This window comes from Nelumbo nucifera, chromosome 1 (genome assembly GCF_055504915.1).
Source record: "Nelumbo nucifera cultivar China Antique chromosome 1, China Antique-T2T, whole genome shotgun sequence".
Classification (NCBI taxonomy): domain Eukaryota; kingdom Viridiplantae; phylum Streptophyta; class Magnoliopsida; order Proteales; family Nelumbonaceae; genus Nelumbo; species Nelumbo nucifera.
Window position 1 is genome coordinate 53,347,420 of NC_142649.1, and position 23,117 is coordinate 53,370,536.

The 23,117-nt window shown below is 37.3% G+C and overlaps 1 protein-coding gene across 2 annotated transcripts; it reads left to right on the forward strand.

Moving 5' to 3' along the window:
- Positions 1-81: 81 nt before the first annotated feature.
- LOC104590208 (Beta-ketoacyl synthase) lies at positions 82-22,384 on the forward strand. Of its 2 annotated transcripts, XM_010248778.2 has the most exons (15): positions 82-332; positions 463-692; positions 1,781-1,885; positions 1,989-2,060; positions 2,219-2,305; positions 2,728-2,879; positions 4,304-4,384; positions 5,667-5,700; positions 8,534-8,600; positions 8,710-8,786; positions 9,020-9,080; positions 9,209-9,291; positions 12,355-12,476; positions 17,712-17,783; positions 21,716-21,856. In XM_010248778.2, exons 1-14 carry the CDS (start codon positions 206-208, stop codon positions 17,770-17,772), a joined length of 1,359 nt encoding a protein of 452 aa, XP_010247080.1. In that variant the 5' UTR covers positions 82-205; the 3' UTR covers positions 17,773-17,783; positions 21,716-21,856. The 2 variants fall into 2 exon arrangements, with proteins under 2 accessions (XP_010247080.1, XP_010247079.1); XM_010248777.2 differs by lacking the exon at positions 12,355-12,476 and having other exon boundaries at positions 83-332; positions 21,716-22,384.
- Positions 22,385-23,117: the final 733 nt, after the last annotated feature.

The window sequence follows — 23,117 nt, forward strand, 5'->3', positions numbered from 1 at the left end:
CCGGGTTGATCTTCAAGTCTTCAACCCGCCCAAACCCACCCGAGACCCGAGTTGCACACCAAATTGGTATTTGTGACTTGTGAACGCGCGCGGTTGCGGTTCTGTCATCGACACTCGGAAATCAAAGAAGTCATACTACTGCGACGGTTGCTGGCTTCCTCTGGGAGCTACTGTGGCTTCGCATTAAATTCGAGTTTCCAAAGTGATGGTGAAGAGTTACTGGTCACAATTTCTCCGATCTCATTTCCGAATCAAAAGATCCTTTTCATCATCTGTATCTCAAGTTTTTGGTCCCCCTCCTCGTGCTCCTCAACGAAGAGTAGTTGTTACTGGTAAATCCTTATCGTTAGTTCTTAAAGTTAAGATGCTTCTTTTTGATTCATTCGTTGTGGCTTGGGAACGTTTTTTTTTTTTTTTTTTCCCCTTAGATGGTTTAGTTGTGAATTGGAATGGAACTTGTAGGTTTAGGAATGGTGACTCCGCTTGGTTGCGGAGTGGAGACTACGTGGAAGCGACTTGTAGAGGGGGGTTGCGGAATAAGGGCACTTACGCCTGAGGATCTCAAGCTGGATGTACTTGACAGGGAAACGCAACTGCATACATTCGACCAATTGACATCCAAAGTGGCTGCCATGGTGCCGTGTGGAGACAATGCTGGTGAATTTAATGAAGAATTATGGTTAAATTCCAAGGTAAATTGCCCATTGTTCAAATATAAGTTTGGTCGAAGCGTAATCTGTAAGGTTGGATGGAGCTCATTTATTTGTCATAAAACACTAATTTTTCAGTTTTCATTCTCAAGTCTCTAATGTCTGGAAATTTCTTTATTTATTAGATGACATGCTTCTTATTCTTTTTCGGAAGTAGTTTGGAAATAGTGCTCTTGGAGGACATCGTGTAGAGATGTGGTCTTTTGGGCTTTTGAAAAATAAGAGATGTCAGATGTGTTTAGTAGAATTTTTATTTTCTTCAAAATTTAAAATTTATTTCCCAAAGCCTTACTCATAAGAGCTGTATCTCCCTAAGATCGAGCTCTTTATCTGTTCACACTTTAACTGTTTACACTAGTGCAATTCATCCGCCTTTTCTATTGACCATCGGGGAAAATATTGAACAGATGATCCTCTCGTTATCACTATTAGGGGTCATTGTGCTGATAAGCGTGAGAATAAGGGTTTGAATCTGAGACTGTTCACTTCGTACAATAGATGCAAAAAGTTAGGTCCGCAGCCAGTTTACCCCTCCTAAGACCCAGTTAACCGGCACCAACATTGGGTGGTCCTTTAAAGGCTCTTGTTGTTGTTGTTAATTATATTTTCACTCACTGATGGTCATCAAGGAGAGAAATGAGAATGGGTTTGGGAATGTTGAGAGAGAGAGAGAAATGGGGATTTCCCCTAAATATTTTACTAAATCCAGAAAATTGTAAGCAGATAAGAAATGCTAAAAAATGGATTGGAAACGCCAAGAGAAACTGAGACTGTGGGATGAAGGTGGGCAATGGCAAAAGAAACAGCAAATCTTTCTATACATCTATCAGCCGTTTCTAGGCTTTTCTATGTTTTCTAGATCAATTTTGTCTTTCCTCAATATTATTAAATTCTCAATAATCTATGGTGTGAATTGGGAATGTTTTTTTTGGTTGAATATAAGGCTCATTGAACAGTAGATCTTCTTTAACAAATTCTTGGGACTTTTGTAGTTTATTTTCTGAACCAAAAGTCTTTGATGTTTCACAATCATAAATGTTTAGTAAACTTAAGTAACCCTCTACCCCCAGGAGCATAGATCCGTTGCAAGGTTCATAGCATATGCACTATGCTCAACTGAGGAAGCTCTTAAAGATGCAAACTGGATTCCCACTGAAAAGGAGAAAGAAAGGACGGTAATTATTGAATATTTTTTTGATAATTAGTAATCATTGAATATTATTCAGATCTTTTTAGTGATCTTGGTTACTTTTACATTTCTAACTTGAAGATCACCAGGGTGTTTCAATTGGTGCGGGCATTGGTAGCATCAGTGACATTTTGAATGCATCCCAAATGGTTTGTGAGAAGGTTGGTTGGTTCATTTATTTACTACCCATAAAGACTTTGCATTAATATCTCTCTTTATTTGAAATGATGCATCTATCATGGTCTTAATGACAGGCATTTATGTGACCAACATGGCTGTTGCAACAGTATAACCTGATTGCTCTGCTTTTTGAAAACAGCATTTACGCCGGCTTAGTCCTTTTTTTGTTCCACGAATATTGATCAACATGGCAGCAGGCCACGTGAGCATGAAATATGGATTCAAGGTACTTGATTTTATGCATTGCTTTCATATATATAATATAACATGTCTTTGTTGATGAGAGCGGGCACAAATTACAACTTATTGCTTGGGACCATCCAGCTACTGTTCCATTTCTTGAATGACTCATGGTGATAGAACACTCCCAATAATTTTGATAATTTAATGAGTTCTAAAACATGGATGGCTTGGAGAATCATTTCTAAGAGTTGTGGCAAGGTCTGTAAAAGGGTGGTTAAGTGAGATAGGTTGGCCCATTGTTTGTGGGATACCTCCTACAGGATGTGTTCGGCCAATTTAATCTATGGGAGCAATGACTTGGTAAATAGCATGCAGGATTCATTGCCTTCATTTTTAAGTCTTTATAATTGATGTACCTTTTTGAAATGCAAAAAACACTTTGCTAAGTCTTGCACATGAATCTAGGGACCAAATCATGCTGCAGTAACAGCTTGTGCTACTGGTGCCCACTCTGTTGGTGATGCTGCAAGGATGATTCAGTTTGGAGATGCGGATATTATGATTGCTGGAGGAACAGAGTCTAGCATTGACGCTTTATCAATAGCAGGGTTTTGTAGGTAACAAAAATTGATTAATCTACCATCTTATTTTACTTGTTTTTTGTGCTTTTCAAGAGATCTTTACTAGAGAATTGATCCTTAGTTGTTTTTCCCCTTCTATCTTGTTTGATCTTCTCTATGAACTATTTTAAGTAAACAAAGATGCACAGTTTAGTCCATGATTGTCCAGAAATTGCATTACTTTTCTGTTATTTGTACCATATGTGTATAAACTCTTTTGATTCACTGGTTTATATCTTCTCTGGATACAAATGTTTTACATTTCCATCCTTCATGGCGAGTCCCTTGAGTTCTGTTTTGGTGTTCTTTTTATCTCTTTTTTTTTTTTTTTCATCAAACTGGTCTTTTGTGCTTTTCCTCCAATATTTACTACTTTTGATACATTATAGTTATCATAGTGCATAATACTGATTCGTTATTCAATATCTTTTGATAAAATGATATATTTTATTAGAAACAAACAAAAAAAAAAAGAGGAAGATTACATTGGGGAAGAAAGGGGAAGTAGAAGGGTCACAAAAATAGTCGGCATACTGGGTAAGCCCTAAAACCTCAATATAGAAGTGGGTTTCCAAACCCTTTATACAGTTCTGCTTTAACACCCCCTTCCTTGTATAAGGAGCTTGCTAAATCATTGCCCTAGGGAGGAATGCAAAGCAAAACAACTATGGCTTGTACTAGATGCCCTAATTATTTTATTTCTTAAATCACCTTCATTGTGGTAACCTGCAAGTAGATAACAATAGACAAAGAGACATTGAGAAATTAAAGAAGGGTAGAAGCCAAGGCGCTAATTGCATCACTGATGGCTCCACAAGCTGTAATATGCTATAATTCATCCATTTTATCCATGCACGTGATGCCTATGGTGGAAGGGAGGAATCACCATAGAACATCCATTAGAATCGAGCTTTATCACCCAGAAGGAAGGGTATGTAAATCTACCAGCTTCACATTTTGAGCAGGAAACTATCTTATAACCTTGCTGCACCAGTCAATAACTTATCTTGCACTGATTTCTCTACAAAGAAATTAGCATCTTATCTGGCGTGGTTAACAATATTGTTGAAAAAGTGTTGGGCTTGTTTCTTTTATGTTGTGCACTACAGAAAAAAAGTTACGAGTGTTTCTCTAAGAGATGTCATAGCATGGTTTCCCTCATGCTTGTGGTTTATTGGTTTCATCTATCTCTCTGATCATGCTGCAAAAGCTTGCTTTATTGCAAAAAGAACATTCATTTAGTTATCAGACTATGCTTATCTGTATGCTAATTTGTTGGGCACATAACATCCTCAATGTTGAAATTATTCTGCTTTCCATGTTCCACCACTCTTTTTTCCTTCTTTTTCTGGAATTCTTCACTTTTTTATGTTATTTCTTTTTCTTACTCTTGAATCAAATATTTTTTTTTAAATATGCAGGTTAAGGGCCTTGAGTACAAAGCGCAATTCTGTCCCACAAGAAGCTTCACGACCTTTTGATTGTGGTCGAGATGGATTTGTGTAATATTCTTAAGGGGAAGTCTAGAATTTCAACACTCATACCATCCTTAACCACAAAATATGGGCACCATAGTATGATCCAGGCATTACTAATAGTAATACAATGCTTTAAACAAAATACAATGCTTAGGTAACCATTTGCTAGGCTGGGATTTTATCACCTACATCTGGTTTAGGCAAGTTGCTACCAAGGGTCGCTACCAATTGCCCATGGTGGGTGGGGGAAAGGTTCTCAAAATAATGTCAGAGGAACAAGACAAAAAGTTTTGTTAAAATTCCAGGAGGTATAAAAGCATTTCTTCAGCAATCTCCTTTCCCCTCGAGAAAAAGAAGAAAAGGAAAAATGATTTTAAGAAGAGTCCAACCATGATACCAAAAAGGTATGGTAACTAAAAAACTGGCAACCAATCAACCTGTATCAGCCAATTGGTAACCAATCAACCGGCATTCGTTCAAATTCACATATGTTTTTGATTGGATAAAGTTCTTCAGGTTTCATATGTTCCGGTATCATAGAAAATGTCTTTAAGTTTTAACAAAAGATACCTGAAGAATTTTGTATATTATCTCCCTCTTTTGCCAACAGAAGTAAATGTTTTTATCTGTTAAATATTAGGTAAATGTTTATCAAAATTCAAACATGACCTATCCAATGTGGGTGCATGCTACCCATGTTATGAGTGCCCAATTTTTGTGTTTCAGGACTTATCTTTTGTGCACAAGTACTAAGGTGGTGTTTGGTAATGGCTGAAATGGTTGTGGAAAAGATTCCAAACTTAAAAATGACTTAAATCCAGGTATATTTTAGGGATAAAATAATCACCTCAATGCTGTGCTTCATCCCTTCATTGTCCTGCAATTAAGGAGTTATTTAATAACAGCTGAAGTGGCTGAACTGATTGGCTTATTGCTTTGCCTTTTAGTGAACAAGTTATTAAGGCAATTTTTTGCTTCTTAAAGGCTGAGTCTGAAGTTGGGTCGATTACTATACCCTTGAATATTTTATTGTTTGATTGTTTTATATACTAAAAGGCAAAATGATAAGTCATTCAGTTTAGTGACTTTAGCTATTATCAAATAGCCTCTTGAGTTGCTCAAATGCTGAATGAGACATTTTTAAATCTGGAAACTTTTCCGCTTCTGCTTTCGCCTCCTATTGAAGCAGTTATGGAACTCCTCCTAATACTCAATTTATTCCCTTCTAAATTGTTTCCTGTTTTTGTTGGCTTGATTTTTTTTGGTTATTTTCTGTTGCCAACATATCATTTTCCTCGAAATACAGGATAGGTGAGGGTTCTGGTGTTATGGTATTGGAGGTGAGTTTTGGCATGCTTTCACCAGGCAGTGAATAAAGTTGTCTTTTATCTCATCAAATATACACAAATTGAGTCAGATCCATTGATGTGGTAGAAGATCTTGTGCACAAATGCATGTTTCTGTAAGAGTTAATAATCTGATGTTCATGTAACCTTGAAAGTGTAAAAAAGGATCTTGGTTTAGTTATTTGGTTACAACAGTTGTGTTGGTTAAACTTGCATTAACATTTTATGGGTGGTGAATGTGAAAGGCATTTGTTCAGCATTTTTAGGAAAAAGGCATACTTGGAGTCCTGTAACTGCTACATGTTGGTGCAGGTGTGGAACAAAGGAAAGAAACTTCAAAAGAATAAATCAAATCTTTATAGTTTTCTGCACTCACTACAATTTGTAATTTTGGGGTAGTTCAACTTTTGGTTAATTTAAATTTTCTGAATGTTATTTTCTATTCTGCTAGTGTCTTGGGAATTGGGCTGTCTTAAAGGGGTAAATTAGTTTAGAATTTTAGTAGAGAGCATTATATAATTTTGAAAAGGTTAAGATGCAATCACCTCAATTTTCTTTATAGTTTTGTGCACCCACTGCATTTTGTTATTTTTTGGGTGATTCAACTTTTGGTTAATTTAAGTTTTCTAGAAGTTATTTTCTAGTTTGCTAGTGTATTAGGAATAGAGCTGTCTTAAAGGGGCAAAAGTAGTTTAGAATTTTAGTAAAGAGCTTTATATAATTTTGGAAAGGTTATGATGCAATCACCTCAGTTTTCTTTCAGCCTATTTAGGGGCCAAAACTTGTCCATTTTACTAGATTGTGATGTCATTAGATTATCTATCCAATGAGACCAAGACCTTTTACATCTGAAAGTAGTTTATTAGTGCCATTCAGTTAATGAGGTCTTATTATGTGACATGATTGAAAATTTTAATTTTTTGGGCTCTGTCTTGGAGTTTATTTGGGTTGTTTAGTTTTAATAAGATTAGTAGTGTGGATTTAGAGTTGGTTTAGGAGTGAAAGTCCATATTTGAATGTGCTTAGGTTTATATATGTATTTGTCTTTGTTATAAAGAAATTAGGAATTGTTTCTCATTTGTAAACATAGAAGCCCTTGTGTTGATTCAATTTGATGAATAAAAGTTTAGTTGAGTGCATTCTAGTTATGTCCATGCATTGTTCTCTTTCTCTCTATCTCCCTCTACTTATTTCTTTAAGTGATATCATTCTACTGTATGTTCCAATAGCAACCTTTATCGTCTTTCTTCCTAAATCTAGAGTGCTTCCTTGCTGGGGGTCTAATCTTGGTTATTCTTCTGTGGACAGTAAGAATGATCATGGGCCAAGCCCAGGCTGGGCATGCCCCCTAGTATGAGGGTCACATAAGCCTGAGCCCAGCTTGGCCTGCACCTCAGGTCTGGGATTTAGGTTCAGGCTCAGCCCTAAATTAGTCCAGATTGGTCTTTTGGGCTTTCTGAGGCTAATACAATTCAATCCTTACTGTGGTTCTTTCATAATCATTGTCATTGTCATCATCATCATGATGTTTAGTGCCATATCCAGTGTTAAAATTATGAGTGCTTAAATTATTTCCTACTACTTCAACCCATGTCCTTTATTTTTTTGATCAATAACCCGTGTCCTTATATCTGCCACTAGTCCTTCTAGTCCCTTCAACTTGCAATAGATTACTTCTTACAGGTGTTGTAGATGGTCATCTAGGCAATTGGTGTGAAAGCATCTTAGTCTACTTTCTCTCATTTTATCACCAATTGGAGACCCTATCCTTTGTAGTTTTTCCAATCATCCATCTCAGCATATGCATTTCAACCACACTAATTTTTTGGACATGTTTATTGACTGCCCAACACTTTGCTCCATATGGCATTGTTGGCCTTGCAACTGTTTTATAGAACCTTCCTTTTAAATGTAAATGGAATTCACCTATCACATAATACTCCGGATGCAACCTTCCATTTGTCCATCTTGCTTTAATTCAGTGGGTGGCATCCTCCTCATTCTCTCCCTTGTTATTAATTACTGAACCAAGGTAACGAAAAAGGTAAAATTGATTTACCTCTTGGTATCCAATCCTAGGTGTACACTTGTTTGCACTCCTATTATTATTTAATTTACATAGCATATTCTGTTTTGGTCCTATTTATCTTAAAACCTTTTGTTTCTAATGTATTTGTCCATAAACTTAATTATGCATTTAATCCTTTGTTAGTTTCATCAATTAATACAATGCCATCAGGAAACAATAAGAACAATTGGAACCTCCTTCTGGTCTTCTGGATATGTTTAGCCAATTCATCTATGATTAGTTCAAATAAATAAGGACTAAGTCTGAGCCTTGGTGAAGACCCATTGTAACTGTAAAATTGGATGTCTCTCCCACAGGTGTAAAATATAGTTTTTTATTTTATAAAATTCTTATCACCTAGGTGATTAGGTACCCTCTATGACCCAGAATTGCCTTGACACCTTGATTGAAGCTGGCTGATAGTTCTAAAAAGTACCTCTTCTGAACTAGCCTTGTTTCCATATATTCTAGTATTTCTTTCACCCAAAAAGGTTCAGGAAACAGCATAGGTATGAATTACAATAAAGCTTTGTCCTATTTGACCTTGTTTTTGTTTGTGATAAGGAACCCCAAATGTCTGAAAATGAACATTCATATAATTGTTGCCAAGTTCTTTCATTTCAACTTTTTTCTAGTCTAACCTTTTCTTTTCAGCAATCTTGCATTTTGTCATTCTTGGTAAAAATAGGCTGTGGCTTAACATCTTGAGGCTGTTGCTGTTGTTTAAAATAATTATAATACTGTTCTGTCATGAACTAGGAACTTGAGCATGCACAAGAACGAGGAGCAAAAATTTATGCAGAGATTCGAGGCTATGGGTTGTCAGGTCCTCTTTTTGAATACAAATATGTTTTTTTTTTTTGGAATACAAATATGGTTATAGTTGTGAATAGTATTCTCAACTAGTTTCTTAACTGGACAATTATATTTTCTAGGTGATGCATATCACATTACTCAGCCACACAATGATGGGAGAGGTGCGATTTTAGCCATGACACATGCACTAAAGCAGGTAAACAAAAACAAATGATTTTGAACTGGTTGCTTTTTGTAAACAAACAGTGTTTTTGAAGAAAATCTTTGGTACACAATATGCAACCCTGAAAACTAACTAGGTAGTTATAGATAGCAATAATTTTATTGTTCTACAAGCAACTGTCTTTTCTTAAATTATGGATATATGTATATGCAGCTTTCTTTCTGGTGTACTGAAGTAAGTCATTTTCTTTCTTTCAATGATTGCAGTCTGGTCTTCATCTTGATCAAGTGGATTATATAAATGCTCATGCTACATCCACACCTCTAGGTGTTTTTTTTGGTTCCTTACAAGCTGATGCATGATAATACTATGAACTGGTGAAATTTGGTTAATTGAAATCCATAGGAATTGATTTAGGTGCAATTCCATATTGCTAAAGTATCTTACCTCTGCAGGTGATATGATAGAAGCCAACGCTATCAAATCTGTATTTTCTGATCATGCAACCTCAGGTGCTTTGGCATTGTCGTCCACAAAGGTAACTCTGAAGGCAGTTTTGTTAAGAAAAAAGGAGCAAAATACTGATTAAAAAAGAAAGGAGTGAAACATCCTTGTAGCCAAAACATGTGTTTTCATACATTGCTTTGCACAAATGTCTGGTGGTTCTCATCCATTCTCTAACCAGTGCTCAGTCCTTGATCAAATTTAAAATCTAACAACTGTATGCTGCATCTGTGGCTATTTCACTTGTACGGCTAGTTAGTGAATGATTAAATATCAGTTTAGTTTCATTATCTAAGAATCCCCCCAACCAAAAAAAAAGGAAAATAAGAAAAAGGAAATCTTCAATCCTTAGAGGCACTTGGTTTCCCCTACATGTTAAAATACTTTTTCCATTAGCTTACTTTCAAACTAATGGAAGTATACCATCTCTATAAGTGCCATCAATCTCTGTCTGTGAGGCCTTGGATGCCAAGAGTTGAGCTTCAGATGACTGTTGAAGGTCTGAACTAAGCCTCATCTGTTTCTGAAAATACTTTTACATTCGCCTACAAAGTCCAACATTCCAATTATTCAATCCTTGAAGTTATTCAAAATATGTTTGCATGATGAAATATTGTTAGGACACCAGTCGAGTCATCAGAGATCCAAACCCAGCAAGGAGGGGTCCTAGTGCCAATCAGGAAAGAAGCTATTATTGTGGAGATCCATGACCCTAACCCTCAGGTCAAATCCACTGTCAGGCAGTATTTTAGGAAGAGGCAAAGTCAGCGTAGCTAACTGATTGAGCCATGTGATGTAATCTTGGTTATGTGCCGCAAGGGCACTTTTGTCTTTTCATGTTTTTATTTTTTTATATTGTTGCCCTATCATTTAAATACAAAGACTGGCGCCACCAGCCACACTTTTTGGTCTCAATCTTCTTCTCTATTCTCTCTTCTTCTTCTTCTTCTTCTTCTTCTTCTTCTTCTTCTTCTCTACTTCACTCTTTATCGAAATCATGGTATCAGAGCAGGACAGCGCTCTGTAAAAGGCATCTTATCTGATCAAAGGTCTTACTAATCATACCTGGACTGAGAATGGGGAAAACAAGTTCGACCTTGCACTGAGAATTGTTGGTGGACCCTATTCTATCCTTTTTTAAACAGAAACTGAAAAGAAAATCTCTCTCAAAGATCGGCAGATGATTGACCGAGCTTTTATAGAGGTCGGTGGTTGTTTTTCTTCTTCTCTCCCATTCTTCTCTGGACTGTAACTTCCAAAAGTCAGTCGAACTGATCAGGAACCTAGACTGAAGTGTTTTTTTTTTCATTGGTTCTTGGTATTGTTACCAAGAACATCCTAAAATCTGCCCTAGCCGAATGGTGTAGGCTTGTTTAATAACTTCTTGTGGGTTGGTGATCCAAAACTGTGTGGGTGAAGAACCTGTATAGGTCATGTGTGACCTGGTTCAGATGGAGAAATACATCGGCAGAATTGTAGATGCTATGTGTGGCTTAAACTAGCCCTTGTGAGATGAGTTAGACCTGTAAATCTGTGACAGCAGGTGCTGTGTTACTGTGACTGCAATTTGATTTTAAACCTTACATTGAGGGTTGTGTGTTTGTGAGTGTGTGGATCGCAGGAGAAGGGTTGTAGGTCTGAAACTTCCGATAGCAGCCTTTGTTATGGCTTCTGAAGACTCTCTGCAACCTCTGGAACTTCTTTCAACCAAGGAAGAATGAACAACAGTCTTGACTCTATGAGTTTTCCAACAACCATTACTCCCTTAGATGGCAGAAATTATTTGACATGGTCTAAGGAGATGTGGCCGTACATCACAGCCCAGGGTAAGGCAGTGTATATCAATGGGAAAGTGAAGGAACCTAGGACTGGTACTGCTGAATATGATAAGTGGGACCAGGAAAACTGCATGATTGTGTCATGGTATTTGACTACTATGCTATCATCAGTTAAACAAAACTTTATGTGGGCTGAGACAGCCAAGAAAATATGGGAACAAGCAAGGTCAACTTACTCCGAGTAGAGACACTATGCTAGAATCTATCAATTGCAAGTCGAGTCTGCAACATGTAAACAAGGGGAAAGAAGCTTATCCACCTACTACTCTGCCCTCACATCTATCTGGAAAGAGTTAGATTACCATAAGAACATTGACTGGGAGAGTGAAAAGGATGCCAAAGCCTACAAACAGTTAGTGTCACTGTAGTGGGTGTTTACTTTTTTGTTAGGGCTTAATCCCATATATGAACCCATTCGAGTTCAAATTTTGGGTAGTAAGGATCTTCCTTCTGTCCAAGAGGTGTATGCACTGGTTCAATCCGAGGAAAGTAGAAAATCTGCCATGAATCCCCCAAGGGGAAGACCATTGCTTTAGCTGCAAGAGGTAATACCAATTCAGCAAGAAAGGGAGACGGTTAGAAAAGGGTTGATGATAAGGATAAACTGTGGTGCACTCATTGTCAGAAATCCCGACACACATGGACGACATGTTGGGAATTGCATGGCAAGTCAAAGTGGGCACAAGACCTAGATAAGAAATCAGCACAAGAACAGAACAAGAAATCAAATGAGAAGAGGTTCACCTCGGCTAACTTGGCCTCTCATGAGTTGCAAAGTGGAGGAACTATTGTGAACTCTCAGGATTTCCCCCCTCCCCTAGGTTTGATCTCAAGGAAAATATTATCATTGCCTTTCGTGACCATTTGGGGCACTATAGGGTTCTCACACAAGCAGATTCTGGACCTATTCCTTCAACCTCTTTTGCTTCTTCCCCAGGTAACTTAGCTTTTGCATTCCATGTGTCTACTGATACTCCGAATCTCCATGGATTATTGATTCTGGTGCTTCCAATCACATGACTGGTAAGTCAACCTTTTTCTAATCATACACCCTTTTTTCTGGCAAAGATAAAGTGAGGTTAGCTGATGGATCCTTCTCTTCCATTGCTGGTCGAAGATCTATATCTTTGCCATTTGGATTACCTCTATCAAATGTTTTACATGTTCCAAAACTACCTATTAATTTGCTATCTATTAGCAGCATTATACACTCTTTGAACTGCTTAGTAACATTTTTTCCTTAATCTTGTGTCTTTCAGGATTTGGCCTCCGGGAGGACGATTGGTAAAGGGAACATGGTGAATGGTCTCTATGTGCTGGACAGTGATTTAAAAGGCGCGCCTCAGGCATGCCAAGGCACACAGGCGAGGCACATTTTGGGGTATGCGCCTCGCCCAAGTCCTAGTTGCACCCCTTTCAAAAGGCGCACGCCTGGTGCCCCTAGGCGTGCGCCTGATGTGCCTTGCACCTTAGCCCAGGCGTGCACCTTTTTAAAATTTTGCACTTTTTACCTTTTTTTTTGAGTCTAATGGCTGGGCTGATTTTGCGCTTTTTACCTTTTTTTGAGTCTAATGGCTGGGCCAGGGGCTCCGCCTCTGGACCCCCGACCACACCCCTCGAGGCAAGCCCAAACAAAGTCATATGTTAGGGTTTGAAGTTCTTATTTCTCACATAAAAATAATGATTTTATAACTTTAATTGCCTTTTAAGAGGATATTTTATTGGAATGAATGAATGAACAACATTAGCAAATAGGGGGTTCTCACTAGTTCAGGCTTGCCTTGAGGGGCGTGGTACAAAGGCAACTCATAGAATCAAGAATGCAATATGTTTTGGATCACATTAGCTACTTGAAGCAATGCAATTAAGGAAAAAAAGAGATTGTGGGTTTTACATGCTCGAAAATGCTTTATATGTTTGCTTTTATTTTTTAATTTTCATTTGAATACGCTTTTATTTTTCATTTGCTTTACATGTTATGTTTATGTATTTTAATTTCAGATAATTGGTTTTTAAAACATTTATTTTAAAATTTATGTTTATTTTTTATTAACATTATGTTTAATATTTTTTGATTTTTTAAATTTTTTTGGCATTTTTTTGAATTTTCTGATTTTTATTTTTATTTTTTAGATTTTTTTTTTGTAATTTTGTGCCTTTCTTAAAAAGGCACGTGCCTTGCCTTGCGCCTTAGGTGCAAAGTGGCCCTTGTGCCTTTTTTGCTCCTTGTGCTTTTAAAACACTGGTATTGGAGAATAAAGTTGGTCTTGCGGCAGTCTTTGAGTCACTCAAATAAGAGTCAGGTTACTTTGTGGCACAATCGTTTGGGTCATCTGTCCTTTGAGTCTTTAAAGTGCTTGTTTCCAGAATTTTTTAAGTTATGTCAGTTAATGATTTTCAGTGTAAAGTGTGTCAGCTAAGCAAACATTGTAGAACTTCATTTTCTTTGCGTAATAAAAGATCAAATGTTTCTTTTTCCATTGCATATTTTGATGTTTGGGGACCTGTAAATATTTCAACGGAGAATGGCTACAGATACTTCATATCTTTCATTGACGACTTCTCTCGATATACGTGGGTGTACCCTATGCACTATTGAGACAAAGTTCCTAAACTTATGAAAGCCTTCCAACGTATGGTATACACAATTTCAAACAGAGATTCAAATTTTCCAATCAGACAATGCCAAAGAGTATTTTCATGGTGACCTCACAGAATTTTTTGAAACTTGTGGCTTTATTCCTCATAGTTCTTGTGCTAGAACCCCTCAACAAAATGGGGTTGCAGAGAGAAAGAATCATCATCTTCTAGAAGTTGCTCGGGGGTTGCTGATACACATGAATGAATGTTCCCAAAAGGTTTTGGGTGGATGCTATTATGACTGCGGCTTATCTTATCAATCGGATGCCATCTCGTCTCTTGGAGTACAAGTCCCCTCATCAACTCATCTTTCCTACAACTCCGTTGTTTCCTATTCCTATGCGTGTCTTTGGGTGTAAGTCTTTTGTCCATGATTTGTCTCCTACCCGTGGTAAGCTAGATCCCAAAGTTCAATAGACACAGAGCATCCTGAAGCTGTGCAACCTATGCCATCGAACTCTCAGGGGTTGAATCCATCACTGCATCTAGGTATTATTGTTCCAGTTAATGTCCCTGAACCCATTGATATTGATACTTATAATTGTGATCTGGATCTTCCTATTGCTAAGAGGAAGGGTGTTAGATCATGCACCACACACCACCTAATGGTTCTTTCCTTATCCTATGAGAATGTTTCACCCTCTTTCCGTGCTTTCCTCTTTGCTATTAACAGTGTTTCCCTACCATTCTTTGAAATTATATTCATCTAACAGCACACTAGTGATCTGCAAGCTGTGCAGATTTGGATTTTCCAGATTAGGAGACCTCCCACCAGGTCTATTATCCCTAGAAGACACTTCTCCCGATATTGAAGACATCTCCTTCCTCTTACAGTGATCACAATTGAAAAACTCAGTACAAAGAGCACAATTTCAGACTTGCCAAAGCTGTTGCAGGCCTGAAAAAACCCATGTAACAGAACTAAAACCAACAACACTCCACTTCCGTATAGTGCTGAACTCTTCTGGACTGGACTGGACTTTGATTTCTGCTATAGTAGACTGTGACCAACTGTACGAACCGAACTAGGACTGTCGAAGTCAGCCCTTCCACCTGGATCTGTTCCACACAGACCTCTCTTAGCAGCCGAATGGCTACTACCTGCTGTAAGGTGTCTAGTAGGGCATCGATCTCTGGAACAAACTCCCCTTGGGCCCTACAACCAAGGGACCCTAGATACAGACCTTGCTGTGCTCTACAGTCAGCCCTAGGGTTTCTTCACAGTGACCAAGACAGAAAAAGGAAAGGGAAGAGAAAGGAAAAAAGAAGGGTCAAAAGGTTGCGGCTGTAATCAGACAAATGAACCTTGCTCTGATACCATGTTTGCTGGATTACAACAGTCGAAGAAGAGAGAGAAGAAGAAGAAGAGAAGAGGATCTGAGAGAGGCGGCACGTACTCTTCAGCCAGCCCAACAAGTTTATATAAATGATTATAAAATAATTACATGAACAGACTAGAATGCCCCTGATTAGTGATGGGACACCTAGACAAATAAAACAATTAAAACATTAAACATGTTTGGGCCCAATAACTAAGAACATAAGACACAAATAAGACTAACTTATAAGACTAACTTAAACACTAATAACAGCCGAACCAACAAGTGATAAGAGGAACTTCGGTTATATTCAGTAGCAACAACATCTTGAAAACATTTAAACCCTACCCGAGGATCCTATTTCAATTCATATAGGGATTTTTTTAGGCGAAGACTAGAGAGGAATCATTGCAATATCCAGGAGGAGGTTTCATGTAGACTGTCTCCTTCAACTGGCCATGAAGGCATTTTTCTATTAGCAAGAAAAAACTTTATTGAATCAAACTTATACAAATTACAAGAGGTTGAGTGTAACTTCCACCCCAAACAACAAAACATAAAAATTTTCCCAAAATATTTGATGTCTTGCAGCTCCTTTTTAGGATGCATGTGAATCTCCTACCCCACACCCCCGATAGTATGTCTTACAACTCCTTGTTTGGCTAAAGAGTCATTCCATTTGCTATTCTTCTCACCCACTTGAAAGAGACATTTAGTTCCCTTATTAAGCTTTCAATCTCCCTAAATTTGTTTTGGAAGACCCAAGGAATCTAGGTACTGAATCTAGTCCAAGAGATGACTACCTGAGAATAGGGGTGCAACTTGGGTGGGTCCAATCTGAGCTTGAACGGACCCAACCCGAAATTTTACATGGGCTGGGCTCGGACCCAAGAATTCAGGATTTTTTTATTTTTCGGCCTAGCCCTTAGGTTGCCCAAAACCGACCCTATTATAAACATACATATATAGATATGTATTTACATATATAAATACATATTTACATATATACATATTTGCATAAAATGTATACATACATGTATGATTTTAGAGCGGGTTCATTGACCAACCCGAGCCCAACCCTAGTGCTTCAAATTACAATATGGGCTAGGCTCGGGTTGGGAAGATTAGGCTTGACCTTGGGCTTGGTTCAGGCTTGGGCCTTAAGCCCAAATTTTAGGGTTGGGTTTGGGTTGACCATAAATTGGGGTTGGGGCCTTCCAATCCATAATTGGCCTTTTCCTTACTTGGGTTGAGAAGGTCACCTCTTTCTAGGTTCTCAAAATATCATTCAGAGGTCACCTCTTTCTAGGTTCTCAAAATATCATTCAGTGAAAGATTTGGAAGTCATCCAATGTTTTCATCTAGTGCATTCTTCACATCTAGTTGATAAATGATCCAAGATTGAACAATAGGCAAGGCTAAGAGAACATGGATGGTTGTGGCCTTAGCAATTGGGGCAAATGTTTCTTCATAATTGGTGCCATACTCTTGATTATATATCCCTAGGTAACTAAATGGGCCTTTTACCAATCAAGAGATTCATTTGATTTTAGCTTGATAGTGTAAACCCAATGGCTCCCAACAATGGAAGCATTTGGAGGAGCAAGTATAAGGTCCCAAGTATCATTTTCATAAAGGGCATTGATCTCGACATCCATGGCTTCCCTCTAATGACAACTTTTGACGGCTTGTTAGTAAGAACAAGGAATATCTGTGAAGGATGAAATAGCAGAGAAAGAGATATGGTTGGAAGTGAAACCATAGCGGTTAGGAGGTCTAGAGATACAAATAGACTAATGAAGAGGAACATTAAGAGTGGTATCTGAAATACGAATAGTATCCTAAAAGAGAAGTATCACTTACAGGAGCAGTTGTGGGATGATCTGAACTGGGAGGAAGAGGGGTCGTAGGCACAAGGGATCATCTTTTAAAATATCTTTCATTAGGATGAGTGAATGAGCAATGTTAACAAGTAGGGGGTTTTTAGAGGCATAATATGGACCTTTTTATAGGGATTAAGAATTTAAGACCCTAATATGGACATGCTTGGGATTGCCTTGAGGGTCTAGGGGTGGAGGCCAAGATGATGGGCATAAAAAAACAGAAATGCCCAAATTTTCAAAAGGTGTTACTTTGGCTGAACCACAAGGTGCATCAGGCATGTGCCTTCTGAATGTGGTGTGCCTGGGACCTAGGTAAGGCACATAGCCTAAAATGTGCCTTGCCTGTGCACCTAGGTGTGCCTTTTAAATCAATGTCCTTATCCTATATGATGATTTTGAATGGAGGGAAAACTAAATGCTGCATCAGTTGTAAACCCATCTTAAAATATTTTTAATGAAATGCTTTATTATTCATAAAAAAAAGATTGAGAAGTTGATATATATTTTTGATGTCTATCCTTGGGGAATTTGTTGCTTCAAATAGAAAAAAAACTTTTGCAATAATTGGAAGAAAATTACCATGATTCAAAAATTTGATATGGGTTGCATATCTTTCTCCAATGCTATTCAGAATCTCTCTCTCTCTCTCTCTCTCTCTCTCTCTCACACACACACACACACACACACACACACACAAATGGGCTTTGGAAGTTCAGTTAATACAAATATTTCGTCCTTGTAAAAAATTATAATCATAAGTTGGTTTTAATTCAGGGTGCTACTGGTCATCTTCTTGGAGCAGCAGGAGCAGTGGAAGCAATCTTTGCAGTGCTAGCTATATATCACGTAAGGATATTCCCTCAAGTGTTCACTGCTTAAATTAAAAACCATTCTTTGTCTATAAAGCCATTATGGGGGGAGTTCTAAAGTACTGTAGCATGGTGGATCTGCCTTTTGTTTTTGATCTCATGGTCCATGCTTTTTCTTGGTTCATTTGGCCATTATTTTCAGAACAAAAATGCTTTCGTGTTGTTAACTTCATGAAGGATTTGGTGAGAGTTAGACATGGTATTATTGGTCAGTGACAATTCAGCCTGATTTGGGATTTTCTTGGGTTCCAAGAGAGCAATGGATCAAATAAAAGATAATCTCTCAATGGATAAATATTTGAAGGAAAAATAGATCCCCCAGCCACACACACACAAAAAATCCTTATTCTTGTTGTTCACCTTGTGATGCAGCAAGGAGGTCAAGCTAGAAGAAACAAGAACCACATGAAAAATCTCAAGAGAGAGCACAAATTGAAGATGGAACAAGAAAATCCCCAAATAAAGGTTAAAGCAGCTACTCCAATGGAGGATATCTGTGTTTAGGGCTTGAAATACAATATAAGATGCCTCCACAAGCAAATATGAGGCTTATATAGCTGCCTCAAAGCAAAGTGACATCCTAACACCCAATTTGAACAAAATGCCCTCAACTTAAGTGCATGACAAACTACAGAGAGTGATTGCTGTTATGTGCATGACAACATATTTGTCTGGATACAAGGTTTCAGAAGACCTTTAAATGGTTGGGAAATTGGACCCTTGTTGGAGCTCATGCAGTAGATCCAGGCCGTAGAACCTAAGCTAGATCAAGAAGATATTAAAATCTGGAAGTGAAGAACTCATCAAGGCAGTTTACTGCTAAATCTTTTTTCAATCAATTGATATCCTCCAACACAGCAAGTCTCCTCTTTCCCCAGTTCCATAATATGGCAATCATTAGTCCTCAAAAATTTCTTTTTAGGCCTGGGCTGTTGTACATCAAAACTGTCACATGGTAGACAAATTAATGTTGAGAGGAGTGGCAGTGTTCTTGTGGAGAAGAAGAAAAAAGAAGAGGAAGAAAAGAGAAAGAATGAGAGAATAGTGAGGGGAGAGGCAAAAAGTTCTCTAGCCACCTCCTCTCTTATCATTTATATTAAACTAAAAAGGTAAAAAGTTCTCAGGTGAGGAGAGGCAAAAAGTTCTCAGGTCATCACGCCAATGTAAGGTCTTTACGGTCTCCACCAGCTAATAATTATATCAAGTTCAATTTTGAAGGGAGTAGTGCAGTTAACCCAGGTCCTTCTGGTATTGGTGGTGTGTTTAGGAGTAAGGAAGGCAGAGGTTTTGGTTTATTCTCAGGTCCAATTGGTGTGGGAGACAATTCTGGCTGTCATGGAAGGAGTGCAAAAGGCAAAGGATATGAATGTGAGAAAGCTGATTATAAAAGGTGATTCAAAGCTGATAATGGATTGGCTGCAAAAGGAGGGAAGTGGTTTCTGGATCTTCAGTGATGAGAAGAAGAAACTCAAAAAGTCAAAATATGGAGGTGAAGTTCAGTTGGGTTAAAAGAACTGCTAATGTTTTTTCTGATGTTCTAGCAAAACAAGGGGTGGGAAGAAATCAACTGCTTTGGGCACAATTATAATTTGTATAAATTGGTGAGGAGAGTTAAGAAAGGTTACCTCTCCTCTGTTGTGTAATTTTCCTCTAAATTAATGAAACTCTGTTATTGATAAAAAAAAAAAAACTAAAAGGTACAAAGACCATGCAGCCCTTAATAGGGTGGCTATAACTAAAGGGACTGCAAACTAAAAGAAATAAAAACAACAATCAAGTGGTCTTAGGCCCAATAACTAAACAAAACAACATAACTACTGATAAAAAGAACATAAACTGGGCTCATAAAGCTCGTTCTATAACTGTCAACAGAAAGCAGCAACAAAACCATGAAGCAAACTCCAATCTCCAAATAAAGTCCACTTAGGTGACGTTCAGTAATGCCGAATTGACCACCAAACACTGAAAATTTTGGTTTCCAGTGTTTGGTGGTAGTTTGGTTGTGCATCTTAACGGAGCCACTGAACACCAAAAAGCCCTTTGAATATTTCAGACATTAAGCTACCTCTGAGCAGATGCGGAGGTAGTGCACGGAAATTGAATTCTAGTGATACCCTTTTAAACTTTTGAAAAATCCAAAATGATCTCCTATCTTAATATTATTTATTTTATATTATTTTTATTATTTAGTATATTTATAATAAGTTTTACTATTATATTTATAATTTTTTACTATTTTATCTTTTTTACATTATTTTACTATTTGCAAATCTCTCTATTATATTTTATATTATTTATTATTTATTATTATTATTATTAAATGATCTTTTTATATGTTTAATTTTTTATTACCATTATTATTTTCTTTTTATACATTTTTATTATACTTTATAATAAATTTTACTATTTTATCATTTTTAACATTGTTTTTTATTTTATTAATATTATTTATTGATTTTTATCATATTTTTATTTTTATTATTTTTATACTATTTTTTATTATATCATTTTACTTTAATCATTTTCGTTTACTTTTTTTAAATAATTTGAGGGGTAAATTTGTAAAATATAACTTTTTCAGAAAGCATTCAGATTACCTAACAAATCCACTGTATTCAGATGTCTGATATGCCTCTTGCACTTGGTCATCAACTGAATGCTTTCAGAGCTTTTTTAGAGGTTTTTTGCCTTTCAGACTTCAGACTTCAGATTTATCGAGCGCCACCTTATTGTATTCCACATATGTAACTGATATGCCTCTTGCACTTGGTCATTCACGTGGGTTTTCTACATAGGATGTCTGGATCCTACTGCTCACAACCATGGAGATCCACTTCCATGTAACTGATATGCCTCTTGCACTGATTCAAGTTTGAATCAGTAACATCATTAAACTGTGATTAACAAATTTTTGACTTGTGATTCAGAAATGTCCAATAGATTCCAACCTTTTTCTCCCTTACCTGTTTCTTTTCCTAATACAAATGCTGCACACCTGCCCACATGCTACTGCTCTTCCTTTACACACTCATGGAATCCCTGTCCACAGTGAATACCATCATTTTCCACCTACCCCCAAAATCAACCTCTCTCATCCCGTTTGCGAATGTACACTATGCTTCACACATCACATTTCACATTAAAATTACCAATAATGCTGAAGAATCATCATTATCCAAGCCCTTATACAGGGGAGTTGGCTACATGAATCCTGTTTCATCATTCCTTTCTATTTAATGCTAAATGCTCAAGAATAAACATCAAAAAAACAAATCACTGATTACCTTTGTTGTGGTCCTTGTATTTAATGTAGGGATCTTCCCTACACAACCTAGCATTTTTTTACCACATGGAGGGATGATGTGGCTTATATGAGCCATCCACCTAGTAGGGTATCTTCTGGACCACCTGTTCAATCCTCCATTTCACATTAGCCCTATACCCCACCTTTATTAGTGTTCTTCACATTGGCTATTAAAAAGTTTTAATATTGAATGTTGAACTTGCATGAAACATAAGTTTTCTTTGGTCACATTGCAAGTTGCTCAAATTTTACAGTTTTCACTAAACTCTAATAGCAGATTTGTCATTTGACACTCCAGTAGTTTGCTCCCACCTGAGTTCTAAGATTTTATTTCCAATCCCTCCCCCACACACAAGACATACTTTGAGCATGCATACGTGTACCCTTTGTTATTTAGAATTGCACAATTCATTATTGCAAGTTGCAATTGTTGTTGTCTTCATGAGTTTGCATTTCTCCTGCTCAACTCAACTCCAGTTAATTGTGCAAATAATTCTTTTTCTAATTGTAATTATTGTTGTCTTTATAAGCTTGCAAGTGAATCCTCCTGCATGTTCCAAAATGGTTGCTCATCTCGTATTAGCTTTTGTGGCATCTTGTTGCAGGGGATTGTACCGTTGACACTCAATCTCAGTCATCCTGATCCCATCTTTCGTGATGGTTTCATGCCTTTAACTGTGTCAAAGGAGATGCTGATTAGAGCAGCTCTGTCAAACTCCTTTGGTTTTGGTGGGACAAATGCATCCCTGCTGTTCACATCTGCTCCGTAGCATTGACGATGGATGAATGATCTTTGCTAGGGAAAGCTCAAAAGAAGCAAGCCATGGGCGATCATCATTCAAATTCAAACAACCACAAACTTATGGCTTCAGTAGTTTCAGACAAGCCATGAAGTTATTTAATTGCCTTCACAGCATAATGTTTTTAATCCTTTTTTCCTTTCATGTTAGATGGGAACTACTGAGAAGTTTGAAAGCTCAGTGATGGGAGAGACATGGAGGCACACGACAGTCAACATAGGATGTATTTTATAAGAAATCTGAATGAGGGAAGCATTTTCAGTCTCATATATTCAAATAAAGAGAATATGAACTTTAGTTTTGCCTTGCTAACGCTTTGGGAAGCGTAGGTGCCTGTGTTGTAATGTATGACTGCTCACGGTGCCTATACATTTTGATGTCAAAGATTCACATATATTGCTACAATATAGTTGAAATTTATTCAATGAGGCAAGTAAAATTACATAAATGAAATTTGGTGGCATTAACTTCTTATGTGAATTAGTATTTTTAGTGTTTGAATTCCATGACTTCTTGTACCGGAATGTAATAGGAGATAAAGGGAAGGAGACACTCAGCCTTAATGAAAGAAATTTCATTTGGTCCACTCTATTCTGTTCGGCTCATTGACTACAACACAAGCCTTGTCCATCGTGTAAAGATATTGTGTAAATTTGGCCACTAAGATGGTAACGGGCCTAATTGTCACAAGTGTATTTTTTGTCACGCCATCAAGTGCCATTCATTGTGCCTGTAGTCGCCATTCAAGTGTCCAAGTGTGTGTCTTGAGTGGGGTATTGTATGTATTTTGTATGGGGGAATGTTAATGTTAATATTGTAATTTCGTAATATGATTTTTCACTATTTTGATGTTTCTTTGTGTCATTGAGTGAATCAAGAGCGTGTAAAAGTTAAGTATGAGATTCCCTCGATACTTTACTTGTACTTGTCATCCATTAATATAATACAAATAACCTTTTGACTAATTCGTGTGTCATCTTGTTGCCTTTTCTTATGTTATTGCTTATTGTTTAGATTTATTTGTCACATTCGAGTGCCGCATAAGGCCCCAACGACTAGTCCCATGACATAATGGCAGCCCTTTTAGGCTTGACTACTAGGTAAGCTGTCGACACACAAGATTATGTAAACTTTCGATTTTAACCACCGCCATCTCTCCAAACACTCAGCTGGCTAATCCATGCCTGAAACACGATTATTATGTTAA